The sequence below is a fragment of the Populus nigra genome, chromosome 15, assembly GCF_951802175.1.
Source record: "Populus nigra chromosome 15, ddPopNigr1.1, whole genome shotgun sequence".
NCBI classification, from domain to species: Eukaryota; Viridiplantae; Streptophyta; class Magnoliopsida; order Malpighiales; family Salicaceae; genus Populus; species Populus nigra.
In genome coordinates, this window is record NC_084866.1 from 12,421,344 (window position 1) to 12,440,766 (window position 19,423).

General features: G+C 34.1%; 3 protein-coding genes across 3 annotated transcripts; all 3 read left to right on the forward strand.

Annotated features, from left to right (window-relative positions):
• The first annotated feature begins 2,070 nt into the window (after positions 1–2,070).
• On the forward strand, positions 2,071–4,999 carry LOC133673874 (cysteine-rich receptor-like protein kinase 44). The gene is made up of 7 exons (XM_062094799.1): positions 2,071–2,737; positions 2,951–3,085; positions 3,206–3,366; positions 3,556–3,766; positions 3,852–4,089; positions 4,176–4,326; positions 4,431–4,999. The coding sequence occupies exons 1-7, from the start codon at positions 2,080–2,082 to the stop codon at positions 4,731–4,733; spliced, it is 1,857 nt and encodes a 618-aa protein (XP_061950783.1). The 5' UTR covers positions 2,071–2,079; the 3' UTR covers positions 4,734–4,999.
• A 4,185-nt stretch (positions 5,000–9,184) lies between these two features.
• Positions 9,185–12,729, forward strand: LOC133673873 (cysteine-rich receptor-like protein kinase 2). The gene is made up of 7 exons (XM_062094798.1): positions 9,185–10,430; positions 10,806–10,934; positions 11,033–11,223; positions 11,346–11,556; positions 11,744–11,981; positions 12,079–12,229; positions 12,310–12,729. Exons 1-7 carry the CDS (start codon positions 9,200–9,202, stop codon positions 12,619–12,621), a joined length of 2,463 nt encoding a protein of 820 aa, XP_061950782.1. The 5' UTR covers positions 9,185–9,199; the 3' UTR covers positions 12,622–12,729.
• A 3,153-nt stretch (positions 12,730–15,882) lies between these two features.
• LOC133674869 (class V chitinase CHIT5-like) lies at positions 15,883–17,601 on the forward strand. Its single transcript, XM_062096153.1, has 2 exons — positions 15,883–17,023; positions 17,118–17,601. The coding sequence occupies exons 1-2, from the start codon at positions 15,922–15,924 to the stop codon at positions 17,141–17,143; spliced, it is 1,128 nt and encodes a 375-aa protein (XP_061952137.1). The 5' UTR covers positions 15,883–15,921; the 3' UTR covers positions 17,144–17,601.
• The last annotated feature ends 1,822 nt before the right edge of the window (positions 17,602–19,423 follow it).

A 19,423-nucleotide genomic window follows, 5' to 3' on the forward strand; every position in this document is an offset into this window, starting at 1 on the left:
TTCCTCCTTCAGGCCACCTTTTTCCTACCGCTAAAATTCATCAGTCATAGCAAAATAAAATTTATATGAAAAAACTTTGATAGACTGCTCCTGACGACGTATCAAAGGCCACCACAAGTCTTACATAAAAGTCTACACGTACTCAAACAATGCTGGCGATCCTACAAGTTTTCAATTCCTTTCCTAGATTGAAATCTTGAACGTGGAATTATATGGATCCCTGCCCACGCAACAAGTTTTATCAAAATATCTGTGGCTGACTTCTCAAATGATGCTTCTTTCAAGAAGTTTCGCAGGTCAAATTTTAGCACAGATGTCTCCTGAATGTGGTTCCACTCTTTCCTCTCTTTTTTTTCTATGAAGTCGATCGTGAGACTTTCTCATACTAGATTTTAGCTTTTGAACTGACTCGCCTGCGAAATAAATTCCTTGTCAAAATAAAAAAGTTGGGTCGGGAAATGTGAAGTTAAGTTGTGCCAAGAAAGAGAGGATTCGATTAAAAGATGAGAGGGTTCGGTTGAGTTGGGGAAAAAAAGGTTCGTTTGAAAAATAAAAGGGTTAAGTTGAGCTTAGGACAGGCTCGGTTGGGCTCGTGGTTGGCAGCCTCGGTTGAGACTCTTGTCAGCCAGGCTCGGTTATGACTTTTTTTTGTTGGCACCATCATTTTCGTTGCTTTCTTTTGCTCAAGGTGGAGGCTGCAAACAGCTAAAAGAGGGGAAAGAAGAGATATCTCAGCATCTCTCTGTTCTGAAGAGGGAAATTAAGACACCAGTCAAAGAGCAAGCCAAGACCTACTTGTACAAGTAACTACTGAAAACTTATTAGCACATCCCTTTTGCCTAGGAGTCTATAAGCGCAACTAGGAGAATAATATAAATAATATATTAAAATTTTATTTAAAAATTAAAAATTTTAAATTACTTTAGTTTTTTAATATAATATCATAGTTTTAATTAATATAATGTCATAGTTTTAATAACTAAATAATTACAAGTTTAAATTTTATCATCTTTATTTATTTAATAAAAAATTAAATATAAATTTATATAAATTTCAAGAGTAAAAAACTTTAACGGGATAAAAAAAAAAGGCAGAAGAATGATTCATTTGGATCGAACCCAAAAGTCAGAATCAATGGAATGTGGAGATGCTATGCTGGTAAAATTACTTTTAGGATCGTCACTTTTATATCCCATCAAAATCCAGTCATTTTGGGAAGTGAAATTTTCTTGAATTTTCTAATATAAATAATCTTTCTTTGACAAAATTAAAAAGAAAGGTTGAATTTTTAGTATGTAAAAGTTGACTGGAAATAGCATTGTACAATAACAACTACAAGGTGCCACCAAACCATGCATAAAAACAGAACAAAATATATTAAAAAAAGCTTGAAGTTTTATTTTTTCCTCTCTCACCATGGCAACATGATCAAGGTGATAACTAATTGAGAATTGATTATTCCTTCGAGGAAAAAACATAGCCCGCACGTTAACTGGCAAGACTAAAAATACCAGGACTCAAATCATTCTCGTTTATTACACTTCAAGCAAATAACCTTTCGGAAAAATGCAAGGCCCCAGATCCAAGAGTTTCACTTCTCACAGATACAGATTAGGAGTCCTGCTAGTGTTACAAAAGTAAGCTTCTTCTTCAATGGCTTGCAACACTATGATCATCACCCTCCTTCTCTTTCTATCTTCCTATGTTCACAGCTCAAACTCCCAAGAAACCTGGATTAGAGCAGGTTACTGGGATTCCGCCAGTGAACTGCCCGTTTCTAATATCAATTCTGCTCTTTTTACTCACCTTGTATGTGCCTTTTCTCGTATAAATTCTTCTACTTATCATATTCATATTAACTCTTCCAAAGAATCCTACTTCTCTACCTTCACAGGCACTGTCAGGGTTAAGAACCCTTCAGTTAAAACCCTTCTATCCATCTTGGCTAGGAGAGGGGGTCTTCCAACTTTTTCCTCAATGATAAATCAGTCTTCTTATAGGAAGTCTTTTATCGAGTCCTCGATATATACAGCGAGGCTTTATGGTTTTGATGGCCTAGACCTTTCGGTTGGGCCAAGTATGAGCATCAACATGACCAATCTAGGAATCCTTTTCGATGAGTGGCGAGACGCTATAGCTTCTGATTCAAGAAAATCTGGCAAGTCACAGTTGCTCTTGGTAATGTCAGCTACTCACTCGCCTGCTCAGCACTCGGTTACTTATCCTATTGACATCATGAAAAGGACCTTAGATTGGATACATCTTGTTGCATATGACTATCATGTGCCTGCAGAATTTAATTTTACTGGTGCACATGCTGCTTTATATGGCACTTCAAATTGGGTTAACACCGATGAATGGATAAAGGAATGGTTAAGAGGAGGATTATCTGCTAGCAAACTGGTTTTGGGTTTGCCTTACCATGGTTATGCATGGAGACTGGTGAACCCCAACGAAAAAGAGTTTGGGGCACCCTCCTCGGGTCCAGGTGTAACAAGTGATGGCTCCATGGGTTATAAGAATATTAAATCTTTCATTCAAGGTTATGGCTATGGAGCTGCAGCAGTGTACAATTCTACCTATGTTACGAAGCTTTTCGTTGTTGGGTCGACTTGGATCAATTTTGATGATGTGGAGACTATCAAGGCTAAGGTTTCTTATGCAAAGGAAAACAATCTTAGTGGTTACAGCGTATTTCAGCTCTCCAATGACGATAATTGGATTCTTTCTCGAGCAGGTAGGTTGTTAGTGAAAATTTCGATCTCCCATTTTATCTTCTTTATTTTAATGGAATACTGGACTAGAGATGTTTCAATTGCTTTTGAATAATCAATTTCCCTCCCCTGCAATACTAAGTTCTGTGAGGTGTCTTTTATAGAGTAAATGAGCTTTCACTGCACTAGAAAGATATCATAAAACAATACTTACGCATGATGAGAAATGTTCGCAGCTCAGGGAAAAGATGAAGATGGGCTGAACAAGAGGAAGGTATTGGTAACTATTCTGGTTACGATTGCTGTGGTCTTTCTCGTGTTGGGCACCATAATTTTTTGTTACTTTAAAAGGAAAAAACTCGGCTCAAAAGGTAACATCTTCCCGTCGTGACAATTTTCCAAATATATTAACCAAAATGTTGAGTTGGTTCTGCAATTATTACACCAGGATTAAGATACAGTTAGTTCTTTGATTTGTTTCATGGTAGCAGAAATTGCTGGGAGTGTCCAGAAATCACTATCTGCTACTAGAGTTATTAATAGCGAGGCTCCAAATCTGCAAGCACTCAGTTTTGATACGATTGCTGCGGCTACTAATAACTTTTCGAGTGAAAACAAACTTGGAGCAGGTGGATTTGGCTCTGTCTACAAGGTAAATAAATTTGGCAAAATATAAATGCGTTCTGATTCTTTCACTGCAGAACACTAGTTACATAAAAGCTGTATGTTTATATTCTATACGAAAGAAGGATGTCGAGGGTACAGAATATTGGCAAGTAATTGTCTTGAATGACTTTGAAAGGATCGAAAACATGACAGCTTGAGGCATTTGTTTTGCCAGGGTAAACTACCTAACGGAAAGGAAATAGCAGTGAAGAGACTATCAAAAACTTCGACTCAAGGTGAAGAGGAGTTCAAAAATGAGGTCACGCTTACAGAAAAACTTCAACATGTGAATATAGTTACAGTTTTGGGATTTTGCGTCGAGAGGGAAGAAAAGATGCTGATCTACGAGTACATGCCGAACAAGAGCTTGGATTTCTACATCTATGGTCAGTAGAATCTTTTTCTCTAGCTTAGGTTGGCCAACCTTCTAAATGTACCTCGAATAATTGTTTAAGGTCTACTTCGATGTAGATCGAATCAGAAGATACATGTTAGATTGGAGAAAACGCGTTCAAATCATTGAAGGTCTTACTCAAGGGCTTCTATATCTCCAAGAATACTCAAATTTTACCATTATTCATCGAGACATAAAGAGTAGCAACGTTCTATTGGATGAGGAAATGAACCCTAAGATATCAGACTTTGGTATGGCTAGGCTCTTCAGGAAAGATGAACTCGAAGCAAACACAAGCAGGATAGTTGGAACATAGTAAGGAAATTGTCTCAAAGTGGTATATATTTCGACATGAACTATTTGCTAAATCTTCTCACTCTTATTTATTTTTTGAATTGCAGTGGTTATGTTCCCCCTGAATATGTAAGAAAAGGCATATACTCCATGAAATATGATGTTTACAGCTTTGGAGTTCTACTCCTGCAAATCATAAGTGGCAAGAAGAGTACACGTTACTATGGTGCAGACGAAAACTGGAACCTTCTTGAATATGTAAGTGATCAGTCACATCTTTTCCAATATATGAATGCATAATTCACTTTTTTTTCTCCCATAGTCTGCATTTGAATACCAATATGGTTATCAAATTGTTTCAGGCATATGAATTATGGAAAGATGGTGAAGGCGTGGAGTTTTTCGATCCAACGCTAGACGATTCCTTTTCATCATGTAAACTCACAAGATGCCTGCAAGTTGCTCTATTATGCGTCCAAGAAAATCCTTTGGACAGGCCATCTATGTTAAAAATTTCTTCGATGCTAAAAAATGAAAATGCGCCTATCGCCACACCAAAAAGGCCTTCCTTTTCAACCAAAAGAGATGAAGAGGAGGACAGTGTTATCAGGAATAAAATTTATTCTGTGAATGATGCAACAATATCTGACTTGGAACCTCGCTGAAGTAAGGGCTTTCATGAACAGAACTCAAGAGTCTCTCCTTTTTTCTTCCTGGTTGAACTGATTGTATGTATTCTTTCTAAGTCATTGTGATAGATCCTATTCTTTTATATCTTAATGATTGTTGGCTACCAAAAAGGGTCCATCTCTCACAACAATGTAAGATCATTTACTATAGCTTTACAACCAGATGTATACAACAGTACAAAACGGAACTCAGCAGGAATGAGAACCCAATGCTTTGGATAGAAGCCCTCATTTTTACTTCATGCAAAGCAGAATCAACCTGCATTTTAGTGTCAATCGTAATTATCAGAACAGCATTTAGGGAAAAGCACTCGTCTCGATGATTGTTTCAAAAGTCAGCTTGTAGATATGAAACCATAATAGCATGTAAATCTTCTCAGAAGTTCCCTCCCTTTCTCTCTCAATAACATTAAGGGAATAGTCGTAAGGAAAGTAGCAAACTAGAAAAGGAAGATTAAGGGCCTTTCTTCTCTAAGGAAAAACAAAAAAAAAAAAACAAAACCACGAAGATTGAATAGGATGTTGTGCGTGGCAACAAAACAAATTTGGTTAATCTGACCAATCAGCCTCATATTGCTTGACGTATGCATTAAGCAATGGTGCAATAAGATTTTCAACAAAAAGAAGAAGAAATTGCCTCGATTTTTTGGTTAGATAGAGATAGGGTAGGGTGAGAAGGGTTCTTTCTCTGTTTTCTCTGCTTTTATCAAGGTGACCGGGACTCCCCCTGGTCATGTGTCAAACTTCTTGGTTAAAATTGTTTCTTTCTATTTAGATTTTTTTTTCCTGCACGAACAATGAAAGGAATTGTGAAGGTCTGTGATTTCCATGTTTTTTATGGCGGGCAGGAGTCAAGGAAAACGGCTTCTGCTGATCCAATGTAGACAAAGATCCATAAAAAGTCAAGGGTCAAAGTTGGAAACTGCTTTTTCTTTGTTAATAAAACTACTTGACATGAAATTTTATTCTCAACAAAATAAAATTGAGAAATATGAACCTGGTTTCTTTTGTGTTTGATGTATAGTCAGCAGCCTTGCACAAAAAGGAAAGACTTTGGAGGGATAACTCAATACCCACTTGGCAATTAGCTGAAATCTTCACCAGACCTCTCGGCGAAGAGGCATTCTGTTAAATCCTAGACAAGTTGGGGCCTATCCAATCTACGTGCTGTTTGTGAATTTCATCTCCGTTTACTGCATGTTTATTGATTGTTTACTATCACCACAGCTTGGAGATATATCAAGATCAAAGTTCACGCAGCATGAAAAGACTGAAACTGATACCTTTGTCTGCAAAGGTGCGTACCTCCACAATAATGGAAAGCAAGCACCAAACAATTCTTTCACATTTGGTGCATTCACTTTAATGGTGATTCTGACATTTTTTCTCTCCTTACGTTGCTTTGTTAGTTTAATCCGGCTTGGTTTGGATTTTAAGTAGCACTGACAAAGACCCTCCTTGTGAAGAACAATTTCATTTTATGTGGTTCTCTGTCATGGGACCCGTATGCAAGACATTCATTCCACCTTCCCTGGCATAAGATCATGAGCATGTCCTGTTTTCCTCAAAAATTAAGGAATCACATCTGTTCACTGAGGCAGGACAAAGGTTGTTACCTGTCAAATAATATCTAGCCTCTCAATTCATTGCCATTCTGTAACATTTAAGCCCACTTGACTTTATTTAGTGTTTCAGAACATTAAAAAAAAAAATACAAGAACATAAAATATAAAGATATAAAATAAATTTATTTTTAAAATTATTTTGAAATAAATTTATATGTTTTCAAAATAAGAAACATAAAAAAATATATTTTTTTGTCTCAAATGTTTTCGTCTCATCTTTAGTAGGTAAATGTTGTTATCTTTTCTATTTGGTTATTAATTTACGACAACGAAGTTTGTATGGACTTTTAGTTAGATCCACGTCCAAAATACAGCCTTGAAGCATTTCCATTGTTTTCTTTGTGCTATTTAAGTGTTTAGAGTTGCGGTAATTTATTTTATTTTATTTTTTTGCATTTTATTTAAAAAAATATTAATTTTTTAAATATTTTTTTAATGTACTTACATTAAAAATAAAATAATTAAAAAAATAAATTATTTTCAAATAAAAAATACCTAACATCAAAATATCAAACATTAGTAATACAAAAGAATGTAATGTTATATACGTGCACACTCTTTTAAATCAAATATATACATAATAATTAACATTAAATTTTTAATTAATAAATCACCTTCAACCATGCATATTAATTAAATGTTTTATTTTTAACCATAATCATAACGACAGCCACCGCCACAACCACCGTGTTATAAACTCTAGAAAAAGTGGGTGTAATTTGAATGCAGTGCAGAAATTTCAATTCAACTCTGGTGGATATTAAGAATAATGTGAAGACGGTGTGTTAGTGTTAGAATTTCATTATGATGATAATATCTGGATTGGTTGATTTTTGTAGCCCTAGCACAGCTATTTATTTTTTTTAGTTTAACATGGATGTTCGAGCAGCTTGCACACATCTCGACTAATCCTACGGGTCCTGAAGTTAACGGCCATGTAAATCTTCAATGGCTATCATATGAGTAATTATAGAGCTCAAGCCTAAAACCACAAATAGAATAAACCTCTTGGTCTCAAGCTCTTATCATTGGACCACCACCTAAATAATTACAGCTGTTTCTTCAGCATGGCTACTATGTTATTGCAGAGAAACCCTACTCAACATCAACAGATGGAGAGACGGCCATAAAAATCTTATTAAAGGCAGCTGTTAATGTTATCAGAGACCATGAATTCAATAGAGTTGTTGGAGTGAAAGGAAAAAAACATTTCCTGCATTGAAAAAAACAAAATAGCTTTGTATATAAAGCTAAAAGAGCTCGGTATTTCACCGAATAAGTAACTAAATACACGGTCAAAATCACTATTTCACCCCTAATCAAACATAAATAACTTGCTTTGCTAGAAGGGTTGTTTAGTAATTTCATAATTATCATATTTTCACATTACTCATGCTTCTAAAGCATGATAAGGTGAAACATCAATCATTTGTCTTAACTAGTCGACTAATTAAATCTAATTGTATGAATTAATCAACCGTCTCACACAAAAACTATAATTTAATAAACTTTTTTTTCTAAATATATTTTTGAGTTAAAATACATATGTTTGTCCAACCTGTAGACTCAAAAGTAAACTTTAATTAAAATCTCAAAAAATTTTATTCACATAATAGTTGTTCCTTATTTTTTAATGTCAATGATGCAGTTGACTGTGCGATAACAAGTGATCTTTTAAGCAGTTAGTTATGAGTCTAATATGATTAAATGAGAATTTTTTAAAAATAAATTATGTAGATAACCTATTAAATGTATTTATAAAATAATAAGACAGACTAAAATAACAACTCAAAAAATTAATAACTTAAATTTTTTTAAGAGTTCTTAAATTTGTTACCATGGGAAGGGACGCCTTTGGAGTGGTGTCTTTATGATAGCTTTATAATCATAAATCTAAGTATTTTTAATATTTAAAATTTATTTTTCTAGTTAGCTAAATTATTTTTAGATTTTTTAAATTGATCGGGCCATATAAAAATAACTCACTTGAAACTCTGCTAGTAAATGATTCTTTTAAGGTTTCAAGGTTAATTAGTTGAGTTGGTTTTTGATTAAAATTTATTTTATTGTTGAAAAATATATTAAAAATATTTGGATATTTTTCTTCCACGTTTAAAAAATTTCTAATTTGACCGGCGGTGCAGAGGCGAAAGAAAAGTTGGGTAAAAATACTTGACTTTTATTCGATTATGGATGGATGTGGAGGTGGCTTTTTTCAACCGGATGGACCTTTATACTCGAATTTATTTATATAATTAATTTATGATAGTTATGGTTTTTAAATGTGTATCTAAAATAATTTATTTAGTCTTTTCTAAGATTATTTTGATTAAGTTTGTTTGATAAATCAAAAATATTTTATTTTTTATGGTCTATATATTTTATATATCTAATAAAAAATATTGGTCATGAAAAAAAATTATATGTGGACCTATTAGAAGACCTCTAAAAAGTAGAAATAAGGGTGCATTCAAAAAACTTTTAAGAAATTTCATAAGACTCTGAATTTCATATCTTTAATTATATTTTGTAATTGAACGGAACTAATTTGGGATGGTTTTTTATTCTTCAAAATAAATTATAAAAAAACAATAAATAGGTAATCTTTTAACATATCAACAAATTAATATACAAGATCTAATTTATGACGATCAATAACCAAAAATCATTTTTTATATTAAAAATGAAAAAAAATGCAGTTTTTTTACCGAGATTCTCCATTCCAAAACCTGAAAAAACGAAGCACATTTCGGTTTGGATGCGATTTTAATTTTTGGAGGTTTTAATTTACTGAAATTCTACAAATCGAACAGCCGAATGACGACCACCAGAGGAGGACTTGCCAGTCAACTGGTGCACGTGTATCCAAGACTCCAAGAATATCAAGCACCTGGCGCTACACTATGCATCAGCTTTCCCTATCTCATGGCGATCAGAAATACCATTATCCTTTTCTTCTTGTTCGCCTTCCTATCTTCCCAAAATTGTTGTTCAGTTGCACAAAAATGGATTAAAGCTGGTTACTGGTACGGTGGTAGTGACTTCCCAATACCTGACATAAATTCTGCCTTGTTTACACACCTTCTTTGTGCATTTGCCAATGTCAACTCATCCACCTATGAGCTCTCCATCCCATCTGACTTTCAACAGAACTTCTCGATCTTCACCGGCATCGTCAAGCGCAAGAACCCTTCAATTGTAACGCTTCTGTCAATATGGAATGGGCAGGCTGAGACATACAAGTCCATTTTAGGTGAGGCAGTTAACAGTTCTGTCTTGTCTTCAATGCTGACGCAATCTTCCTACAGGAAGTCTTTTATTGAATCTTCGGTAAAAACAGCTAGGACTCTTGGATTTCAAGGAATAGACTTGTTCTGGCTTTGGCCTAATAGCACAGATTTGTCGAATATAGGAACTCTGTTGGATGAGTGGAGGGCTACTGTCGATTCCGAGCCAAGAAACTCAAGCGTGTCGAAGTTAATTCTAACAATGGGCGTTCGCTACTCACCAAGTCTTCAAAGTGTAAGTTATCCGATTAATTCAATGAAGAGGAATTTAGATTGGGCACATGTTGTAGCATATGACTATCACATGCCTTCAAGGGAGAACTTTACAGGCAACCATGCTGCTTTATATAATCCTTCAAGCAATATTTCTACCGATTTTGGCATTAGAGAATGGTTAAGTCGAGAATATCCAGCAAACAAACTACTTTTGGGTATGCCGTACCATGGATATGCCTGGAAACTAGTGGATCCCACTGACAATTCTCTTGGCGCACCAGCCTCAGGTCCTGGTGTTATTACCATTGATGGTTCAATAGGCTATAGGTTCATCAGATCATTCATTCAAAATTATGGTTATGGAGCTAGGTCAGTTTATAATTCTACTTATGTAGTGAATTATTTCGTTGCTGGATCAACTTGGATCAATTTTGATGATGTGGAGACAGTTAGAGCTAAGATTTCTTACGCGAAGGAAAAGGGGCTACTTGGTTTCAACGTGTATCAAGTGATCCATGATGACAATTGGGCTCTTTCTCTGGCAGGTTGGTAATGATTTTTTATTAGATTGTAAATTAGTCAGGAAAACTGAAAACTCTGGTAGCTTTGACAATACTCTGCGTCAGACAGAATACCACAGCACCAGCGTATCCCCACATCTGCTGTCAATCTAGGTGGAAGTCTAATCCTAAGCTTGCAATGTGTGTTTAGCATCTTGAACTGTTAAGTCTGTATGTAGATACCAACTAGGCTTTTGTTTGTGCTTTGGTTTCTCCTGTGCCTGTTTGACACCATCACTAGTAAAAAAAAGCAATTCTTTAGCCTTCCTTATACGCAACCACACAGAAGTTGAGAAAGAGTAGATGAAAAACTATGTATTCAATTTGATGAGAGATTAATTTAGTGACCTGCATTAACAGCACAAGATGAGGTACACCATGGAAAAAGGAGCTGTTTATGGCTAAAAATTGTGCTTCCAATTGCTTTGATCAGTATCTTATCAGCCTCATTGATGTTTTACTACAGAAGGAGACTTTTTGAGCGAGAAGGTAAACTTTAATCAATTGAGAGGGTTCATCATTTACTTTCAATAATGGAATGATAAACAGATAAACATTTTTGGGTTGCTTCCTTCTTCTATTTTCAGCTACAGGAACCAGAGTCTTAGGTGATAGAAGTTTCTCTGGTAGAGGAACTAGTTTATCGGCCGCTGCAGAAAATTTTGATGGTGATGCTCCTATCCTGCAAGTGTTCAGTTTTGAAAGCATTAAAGCAGCTACAAATAACTTTTCAAGAGAAAACCAGCTTGGAGAGGGTGGGTTTGGCCCTGTTTATAAGGTATTGTATGGTTAACCCTTTGTATTCCTGAATGGAAGTCTCACGTTTGGAACGATTCATGTTCAGATTTTCAGGTTTGTTTACAGGAAATAATGCTAACATCAAGTGTCAAAATGTACTAGGGTAAATTACCAAGAGGCCTGGAAATAGCAGTGAAGAGGCTGTCAGCATCATCAACTCAAGGACTTGAAGAGTTCAAGAACGAGGTTTCGCTTACGGCTAGACTTCAACATGTAAATCTAGTTAGGCTTCTGGGATTTTGCTCCGAGAGGGGAGAGAAGATGCTAATATACGAGTACATGCCAAATAAAAGCTTGGATCTCTACCTCTTTGGTCTGCAATCTTTTTCTGATTAGTCATTGCAGCTAATAAGTACACATTTTATTGACAAGCAGTTTTTTTTCTCCACAAGCTCAAATCATTCTAGTCATCTGCATTGGGAGGTCTCAACGGATGCCAAATTAATGTCATTCTTAAGATAAGTAGCAACTAAAAGTTTCTCCTGTGCCATTTTATGCAGATCCAATTAGAAGGTATAGCTTGGATTGGAGTAAGCGGGTTCGTATCATTGAAGGGGTTACTCAAGGGCTTCTATACCTCCAAGAGTACTCAAATTTTACAATAATTCATCGAGACTTGAAATCTAGCAACATTTTACTAGACGATGAAATGAATCCAAAGATATCAGATTTTGGCATGGCTAAACTTTTCAGGAAAGATGTGAATGAAGCAAACACGAGCAGAATTGTTGGAACTTAGTAAGTAGCTGCCTCTCATTAACGATACTCTCCATCTCATTGACATCAACTTCTTATTTGCTGTACATACTTAGCATTAACATGTCCAATATTGCAGCGGCTATATTCCTCCTGAATATGCGAGGAAAGGCATATATTCCATTAAGTATGATGTTTATAGCTTTGGAGTTGTACTCCTTCAAATGATAAGTGGAAAGACGAATACACGTTTTTACGGCGAAAACGAAGACTTGAACCTTTTAGAATATGTGAGTTACTTGAATTCATATCATTATTTGCATTTCACGTAGAGTTGACAGCTTGAAATACATTGACTTGATGCATGCAGGCATATGACCTGTGGAAAAACGGGCAAGGAATGGAATTCATTGATCCATTTTTGGATGACTCATCCTCACCTTGTAAACTACTGACATGCATGCAAGTTGCTCTGCTGTGTGTCCAAGAAAATCCAGATGCTAGACCAACAATGCTAGAAGCTTTCTCAATGCTCAAAAATGATGATTCCCTGGCTATTGCTACTCCTGAAAGGCCAGGATTTTCAGAAAAAAAGAAAGGGGACATGGAAACTGCATCCTCATCCCAGCAAGTAATGTGTTCATTCAATGATTCGCAAGTTTCCCAATTGGAACCCTGTTGACAATCCAACCTATATTAAGCTAAAGAAATTATAACTTAGCTTCTGTCGTCCTGACCTCTGTTCTTCTTCCTTGCACTCATTAAATCTTTGTTGATATTAGTTGCTAAATGTTTTTTGTCCATCTACAAATAGAGTAGAACTTCTGTTGAAGTCTCCTTCCAGTTAAAAAACGAGGGAAGGACATTTTCCACCATACAAGTCTGGCCTTGATCTTCACAGGGCTGTACCTACCAAGTCCCAAAAAGAAAGCGTTTATGTAATGCAATGCCCTTTCTGGAAATAGCTATTCCAGCTTGGGTGGAAAGTCATTGAAAGCTCATTCCCAATCCTTGTTAAGAGTCCAGAGTGTTTACTCTCTACAGATTTTACGAAAGGCACAAAAAGACTCCTGAGAGGGCATCCTACCATGGCAACGCCCAAAGAGATACATATTCTAATGGCAGTATCACCAACTGCATCAACTAGGGTATTTAAGATGAACTACCAGTTGCAATAGGTTTTTGTTATATCATTGTGGCGGTACGCCGCATGTCAGGCTAAAAACAATAATGTAAAAAAAAATATTTATTTGTTGTAAATTTATTTTTTTATTAGAAAAAAATATTAACCTACAAAGAGATTTATATGATATGACCTTGTCAACTTGACAAGATCAAAGATAATTCAAATTACCAATAAAAATATAATTTAACTAAAAAATTTAAGAATATATCTTTTTTAAAATATTGAAATGATAACTCGGATCAACTCAAGTTAACTTGTCAAATTCGTCACTTAGATCATGAGCTTCTAATAACCCTATAGAAAACAAATAAAAAAAATATTAAACTCAATTCACAATCAATTCAATTTTGAAAGATAAAATTAAAAATAAAATTCAACTAAAAAAAATGAACTAAGTTAACCCGGATTAACCTGTCAAACTTAGGTCATGAGATCGGAATAACCTCATGTAATACAAATTAAAACAAATTATAAAACTTAATTCTCATTTAATCCAATGTTAAATTATGATATTAAAAACAATCAACTAAAAAAAGACACAAAAAATCACCTGATTAAACCTAAGTCAATCGACCAAACCCTTAACATGGGTTATGAGACTATGATAATTTCATAGAACGTAAGCCGAAACAAATTATAAAGCCCATAATTAAGGTCATGATACTATGATAACCCAATAAAAAAACAAATTAAAAAATTAAAACCCAATTCTCAATCACCTCAATATTGAAGGATTAAAATGAAAAAAAATCAAAAAATTATCAGAGTCAACCTAGATTAACAAGTCAAATTTAGATTAGGATATCGGGATAACTTCATGGAAAGAGAAAAAAAAATTCTAAAATCCAATTCTCGATCAATCTAGTATTAAAAGATAAAATTAAAAAATAAAATCACTTAAAAAGGGACAAAAAACAAACTGAGTCAACTTGGCTAAGTTGCAAACCTTGCAACCCGAGTTATGAGATCGTGATAATCCCATAAAAATTAAATCAAAACAAATTATGAACTTCAAAAACAATAAACCCAATATTGAAGAATGAAATTGAAAAAAAAACTAAATTTAAAATTTAAAAAAAAATCCTAGAAATGTTGACTAAAATGAAAAATGCCTTGAATTCCATTATTCATCATGTTGGGGCATTTAATTTTAGTTAATGAATAATAGTGTCTATTCAATTTTAATTTTTTTATCAAAAAAAAATTAGTGTAAACTCATAAGTCATTTAATTTAATTTATATGGAATGATGATCATTTATTGTCAGATAAATTCATAACAAAGTGAGAATAACACGGCTTTTACATAAAAAAAATCTTCAAAAAACTAACAAGATAAAATTTGTTAGGCAAACTTTTTTTTTCCTTATGAATTTTTGCCAAAAACTTCTCTAGAGAAGGAAACCTTCTCAAAACTAAACCCAATGAAAAACTATTGGGCTCAAAACCTAGCCCAATAAAGAAGAGAAGTGCTACTAAAATGGGAGGGACATATGGGCTCAGAATTGGGCCCAAAAACAAAGGGAGAATTTGTCCAAGCCACCGAAACATCCGAACTTGTTTTAAAAAAAATCCATCAAGACCCATTAAACAACTGTGAACAGAAGCATAATCATTCGAAATATTTTCGAGTTTGTCAGTATCATATGATATGAGAGAAATTTAGTTTTCGAGATGGAGAAATATTGTGTTTTATGGGCTCGATGTTGCTCTTGAGTTTTCAATTTCTCAAAATGGACAAACAATATTTAATTAATTATTGGAAGCATTGTAAGTAGACTAGCTAGGCATATCTTCAAGAAATCTGATTTGTTCAAGCTACAACATGTATCTTGACTGCTGCTTGTTTTTCTAATCAGAAATGTCTAACTCTCCTGTCCAATTTCTCGTGATTACACTGTTTTATTGTTCTTGAGTCCTATCCTTCTTTTTTTATTCGGTGTAAAGAACAATTGAATGGGTCTCGAGGGACGGCTTCTAGAGATATTATAATGGTCATTTACCTGATCCTCTAGCACCCATAGAAAAAAAAAATTGTCATAGCATAATGATAATAAATAGTGTAATTTAATTAGTTAGATTTTGAGTTTATTTTTTAAAAGTTATTAGTTCGAGTCTTATAAATCTCAAAATTAAAAGAGATTTATATCATCGTTAACTTCAAATTCCGTAGGATTTGTTAAAGTACGCGCAAACTAGTTCATCCATGTTAATACAAAAAAACATTGTTAGAAATGTAATAATTTTTGTTTTTTAATGTATTTTAAAAATATTAAATTAATATTTTTTTTAAATATTTTTTAATCATTTTAATATGTTAAAAATTTTAAATTAAATAATTTAAATACTTTACAAAAACAATAATGTTTAAGTGCTCGACACCCGACGCACTTTGAGTGGCATGTAATAAATTACAATCACTAGATAGTCAAATAGCCTACTTTTCTTGTAAGACAATCACCAGTGGTCAAAATAGCTGACTTATTCCTTCAACTTCCAACAATGCCAGGATAAGTACAACCATCCAAAACATGCACCCACGATAAATAAATATAATAAAGAATTGTCAACTTTATGTTTTCATAATTTTTTTTAAATGAGTATCCGAAATGTACATTTCAACTAATTTTATAAATTTTAAAATTAATATTTATATAAATCTCCAATAATTTAGAAAGATCAAACTCATGAATATTATAACTATTCCTCAAGTTCCTTTTCATGATCTCTTGGTATTTCTCTATGTATATATATAGGTACAAATCTTTGACAATAAGAGCATTAGCCCCAAGCACTCAATGGCTACCCACAAATTGGTTCTTCTCCTTCCAGTCATTGTACTCTTTACCATCACCACCGGATATGTCATGGCTTCACCTCCGGCTGTCAAAGCTGCGTATTGGCCTTCTTGGACTCAAACTTTCCCACCTTCAGCCATCGACACCACTTTGTTCACACACATCTTCTATGCCTTTCTCTTGCCGAGTAATGTCACTTTCAAGCTCGAAGTATCCGAGTCAACTGCTTCCCTGCTCAAGAATTTCACTGGCACCCTTCATCAGAAAAACCCACCGGTGAAGACACTAGTCTCAATTGGGGGAGGTAGTAGTGATCCAAAACTCTTTGCTAGAATGGCGTCAAATAAAGGGTCACGTAGCATTTTCATAGATTCAGCAATGGAAGTGGCGAGAAGACATGGATTTGATGGGCTGGATCTTGACTGGGAATTTCCTAAGGACCCCAAAGAGATGGTTGACTTGGGCCAGCTGTTTAAAGAATGGAGAGTTGCTATCAGAAAGGAAGCCAAGTCCACCCACCGGTCTCCTCTGTTGCTCACGGCTGCCGTCTACTTCTCCGTCGACTTTCAATGGGACGAGACCTACCGGAAGTATCCAGTGGCATCCATCGCCAAAAGCTTGGATTGGGTCAATGCAATGTGTTTTGATTATCGTGGTTCATGGGACACTTCGGCTACAGGAGCTCACGCGGCATTATATGATCCTAATAGCAACATCAGCACGAGCTATGGGCTTACGTCGTGGGTTCGTGCTGGTGTGCCTGGAAACATGGTGGTCATGGGCCTACCCCTGTACGGGAGGACTTGGCTGCTTAAAGACCCGAAGGTAAATGGAATCGGAGCACCGGCCACGGCGGCCGGTCCTGGAGATGATGGCGTCCTGATATTTTCCCAGGTGCAGAAATTCAATAAAGAGAATGGTGCCACCGTGGTGTATGATGCCAAAACTGTATCCACGTATTCTTATGCCGGGACTTCTTGGATTGGATATGATGATAGCCGATCCACAACTGTGAAGCTAGAGTTTGCTCAGGCACTTGGTCTTCGTGGTTACTTCTTTTGGGCCCTCAGTTATGATAGCGAGTGGGAAATCTCAAAACAAGGTAAACGTGTTTCCGGCCATGAATTACAGCTACCATTTCGTGAATTATTTTAGGGTACGTTAACGTTCTCTTTGATTATTTTTTCTTTCTTCAGCTTCCAGGGCATGGGTCATTGGATAAAAAGGTTTGGAGCTTTCTAATTATTGATTAGTCGAGTTGTGGGATCTCGACTTGAAGCCACGGTCATGGAGAATGGAAGATCTCATGTTATTTGTGTCCCAAAGTTACTGATTAGTCGAGTTAATAAAAGTAAGATTAATCGTGTTTCAACTTTCAAATGATAGGCACTAAGATTTTAGTTCAGAACTGCTATTTGTTTTTTTAGAATTCCTCGATTAAAATGTTGATTAAACGACTTTCATGCGTGTATTTGTGAAAATAGAAATAATTAAGAAAACTACTCTTCTGATTATACACACGCCCATGGAAAAAAAAAAGTTGGCCAAGTCATTCAACAAATATGCTTTTGTTTCAACTCTTCCCTTTTGAAAAAACGTAGTTGTTAAATTCAGTTTAGCGTGTGAATTTGTAATTTGTAAAATCATATTCTTATTTGAGCCGAGTTTCATTTCAAATTAGTTTGGAGATTGATTCGATAAATCTTATATTTTCAATCAAATCCATGTAAAATCTAGTCAATTAACTCTAATTTTTTTAAAAAAATTATCTGAAATAACATCTTCATTTAAAAAAATAAAATAATATAATTTTAGAATTGATTTGAGTTTACTTGATAAACTCATTATTCAGACCAAAACTTCACAAAAAAACATATGACTAGGCAAGGGAAAATATATTTTATATTAATGCTTCTTCCTATTTATTTTACATGTAACTAGTTTCTGGTACATGCTACACTGCAGGTCAAATTAAAAAACAATATGAACATAAAAAATTTGTTCAGACTAAAAAAAATTATTTGGTATTATTATTAAACTCAATCCAATAAATCAAATCTTAAATTCACTCGATCCAACTTGTTACCAAGTTCAAATTTAAAATAGCCTACTTTTCTTGTAAAACAATCACCAATAGTCAAAATAGCTGACGTATTCCAACAATGCCTCCAACAATGGCAGGATAAGCACAACCATCCAAAACATGTACCAACGAGAAATAAGTATAACAAGATGGTATACTTGCATCTCAAGCTTATGAAACAAATATGCTTGATAGTTTTATAATTGTGAATCAGTGTTAGATAAGTAATAAATACTGAAAGTATGATGGAGCCAATATTCCATGACGGAAAAAAATAAAATTGTGTTGGTGATCAAAAACTTAGAGACTGTATAGAATGATTTGTAGCAATCCACAGTGTTTTGCGAGGAAAGATACAATGATTTCCCCATATGATTTAGCTTTTTTGTTAATAAAAAGAGAAAAAAATTACAAAGCTAAATTCTCAACCAACTCATTATTAAAAAAATAAAAAAAATAATGTTGAAAAAAATCATAACAAAAAAAAACACAAAAAAGGGAGGAAAAACCATGTTGGAAACACTGTAGCAATCCACAGTATTTTGTGAGGAAAAATATAGTGCTTCCCCACATGATTTAGCTTTACTTGTAATTGTAATTTTCAACCGACTCAATGTTAAAAAAATAAAATAGAAAAAGATAATTTAAAAAAACTCATAAAAAAAGAAAACCATGTAAGGAGATACTGTAGCAATCCACAGTGTTTTGTGAGAAAAGCTATAGTACTTTCCCCACATGATTTAGTTTTCTTGTAATTATAATTGTAATTATCAATCAACTCAATATTAAAAAAATCGATAAAGATAATTTTGGAAAAAATCATAACAAAAAAAAACATGTGGGGAAACACTATAGCAATGCACAGTGTTTTAAAGAAAAAAAATTACAAAGTTAAAATCTAACCAGCTCAATATTAAAAAAAATAAAATCGACAAAGATAATTTAAAAAAAAAAAGAAAAAAATCATATGGGGAAACACTGTAGCAATCCACAATGTTTAAAAGAAAAAAATTACAAAACTAAATTCTTAACTAACTCAATATTAAAAAAAATAAAATCGACAGATATAATTTTAAAAAAATATATATAAAAAAACAAAAAAAAATCATGTGGGGAAATACTGTAGCAATCCATGACGTTTTGTGAGAAAAGCCACAACTGTAATTCTCAACCAGCTCAATATTAAAAAAATAAAATCGACAGATAATTTTGAAAAAAATCATAACAAAAAAATATATGGGAAAATACTGTAGTAATTCACGGTATTTTAAAAAAAAATAAAAAACTAAATTTTTAACCAATTTAATATTTAAAATAATTAAAAAAAAATAAGATAACAATCTATAATAACATGCGAGGAAAATAACGGTATTTTCGCCAGCTGTATTGTAATAAAGAATTGTCAACCTTTTCGTTTTC

Coding starts and splice junctions, on each gene's coding strand:
- LOC133673874 (XM_062094799.1), top strand. CDS start 2,080: ATGAGCATCAACATGACCAATCTAGGAATCCTTTTCGATGAGTGGCGA. Junction 2,738..2,950: donor TTGGATTCTTTCTCGAGCAG/GTAGGTTGTTAG, acceptor AAATGTTCGCAG/CTCAGGGAAAAGATGAAGAT. Junction 4,327..4,430: donor ACTGGAACCTTCTTGAATAT/GTAAGTGATCAG, acceptor AAATTGTTTCAG/GCATATGAATTATGGAAAGA.
- LOC133673873 (XM_062094798.1), top strand. CDS start 9,200: ATGACGACCACCAGAGGAGGACTTGCCAGTCAACTGGTGCACGTGTAT. Junction 11,557..11,743: donor CTTGGATCTCTACCTCTTTG/GTCTGCAATCTT, acceptor CATTTTATGCAG/ATCCAATTAGAAGGTATAGC. Junction 12,230..12,309: donor ACTTGAACCTTTTAGAATAT/GTGAGTTACTTG, acceptor TGATGCATGCAG/GCATATGACCTGTGGAAAAA.
- LOC133674869 (XM_062096153.1), top strand. CDS start 15,922: ATGGCTACCCACAAATTGGTTCTTCTCCTTCCAGTCATTGTACTCTTT. Junction 17,024..17,117: donor GTGGGAAATCTCAAAACAAG/GTAAACGTGTTT, acceptor TTCTTTCTTCAG/CTTCCAGGGCATGGGTCATT.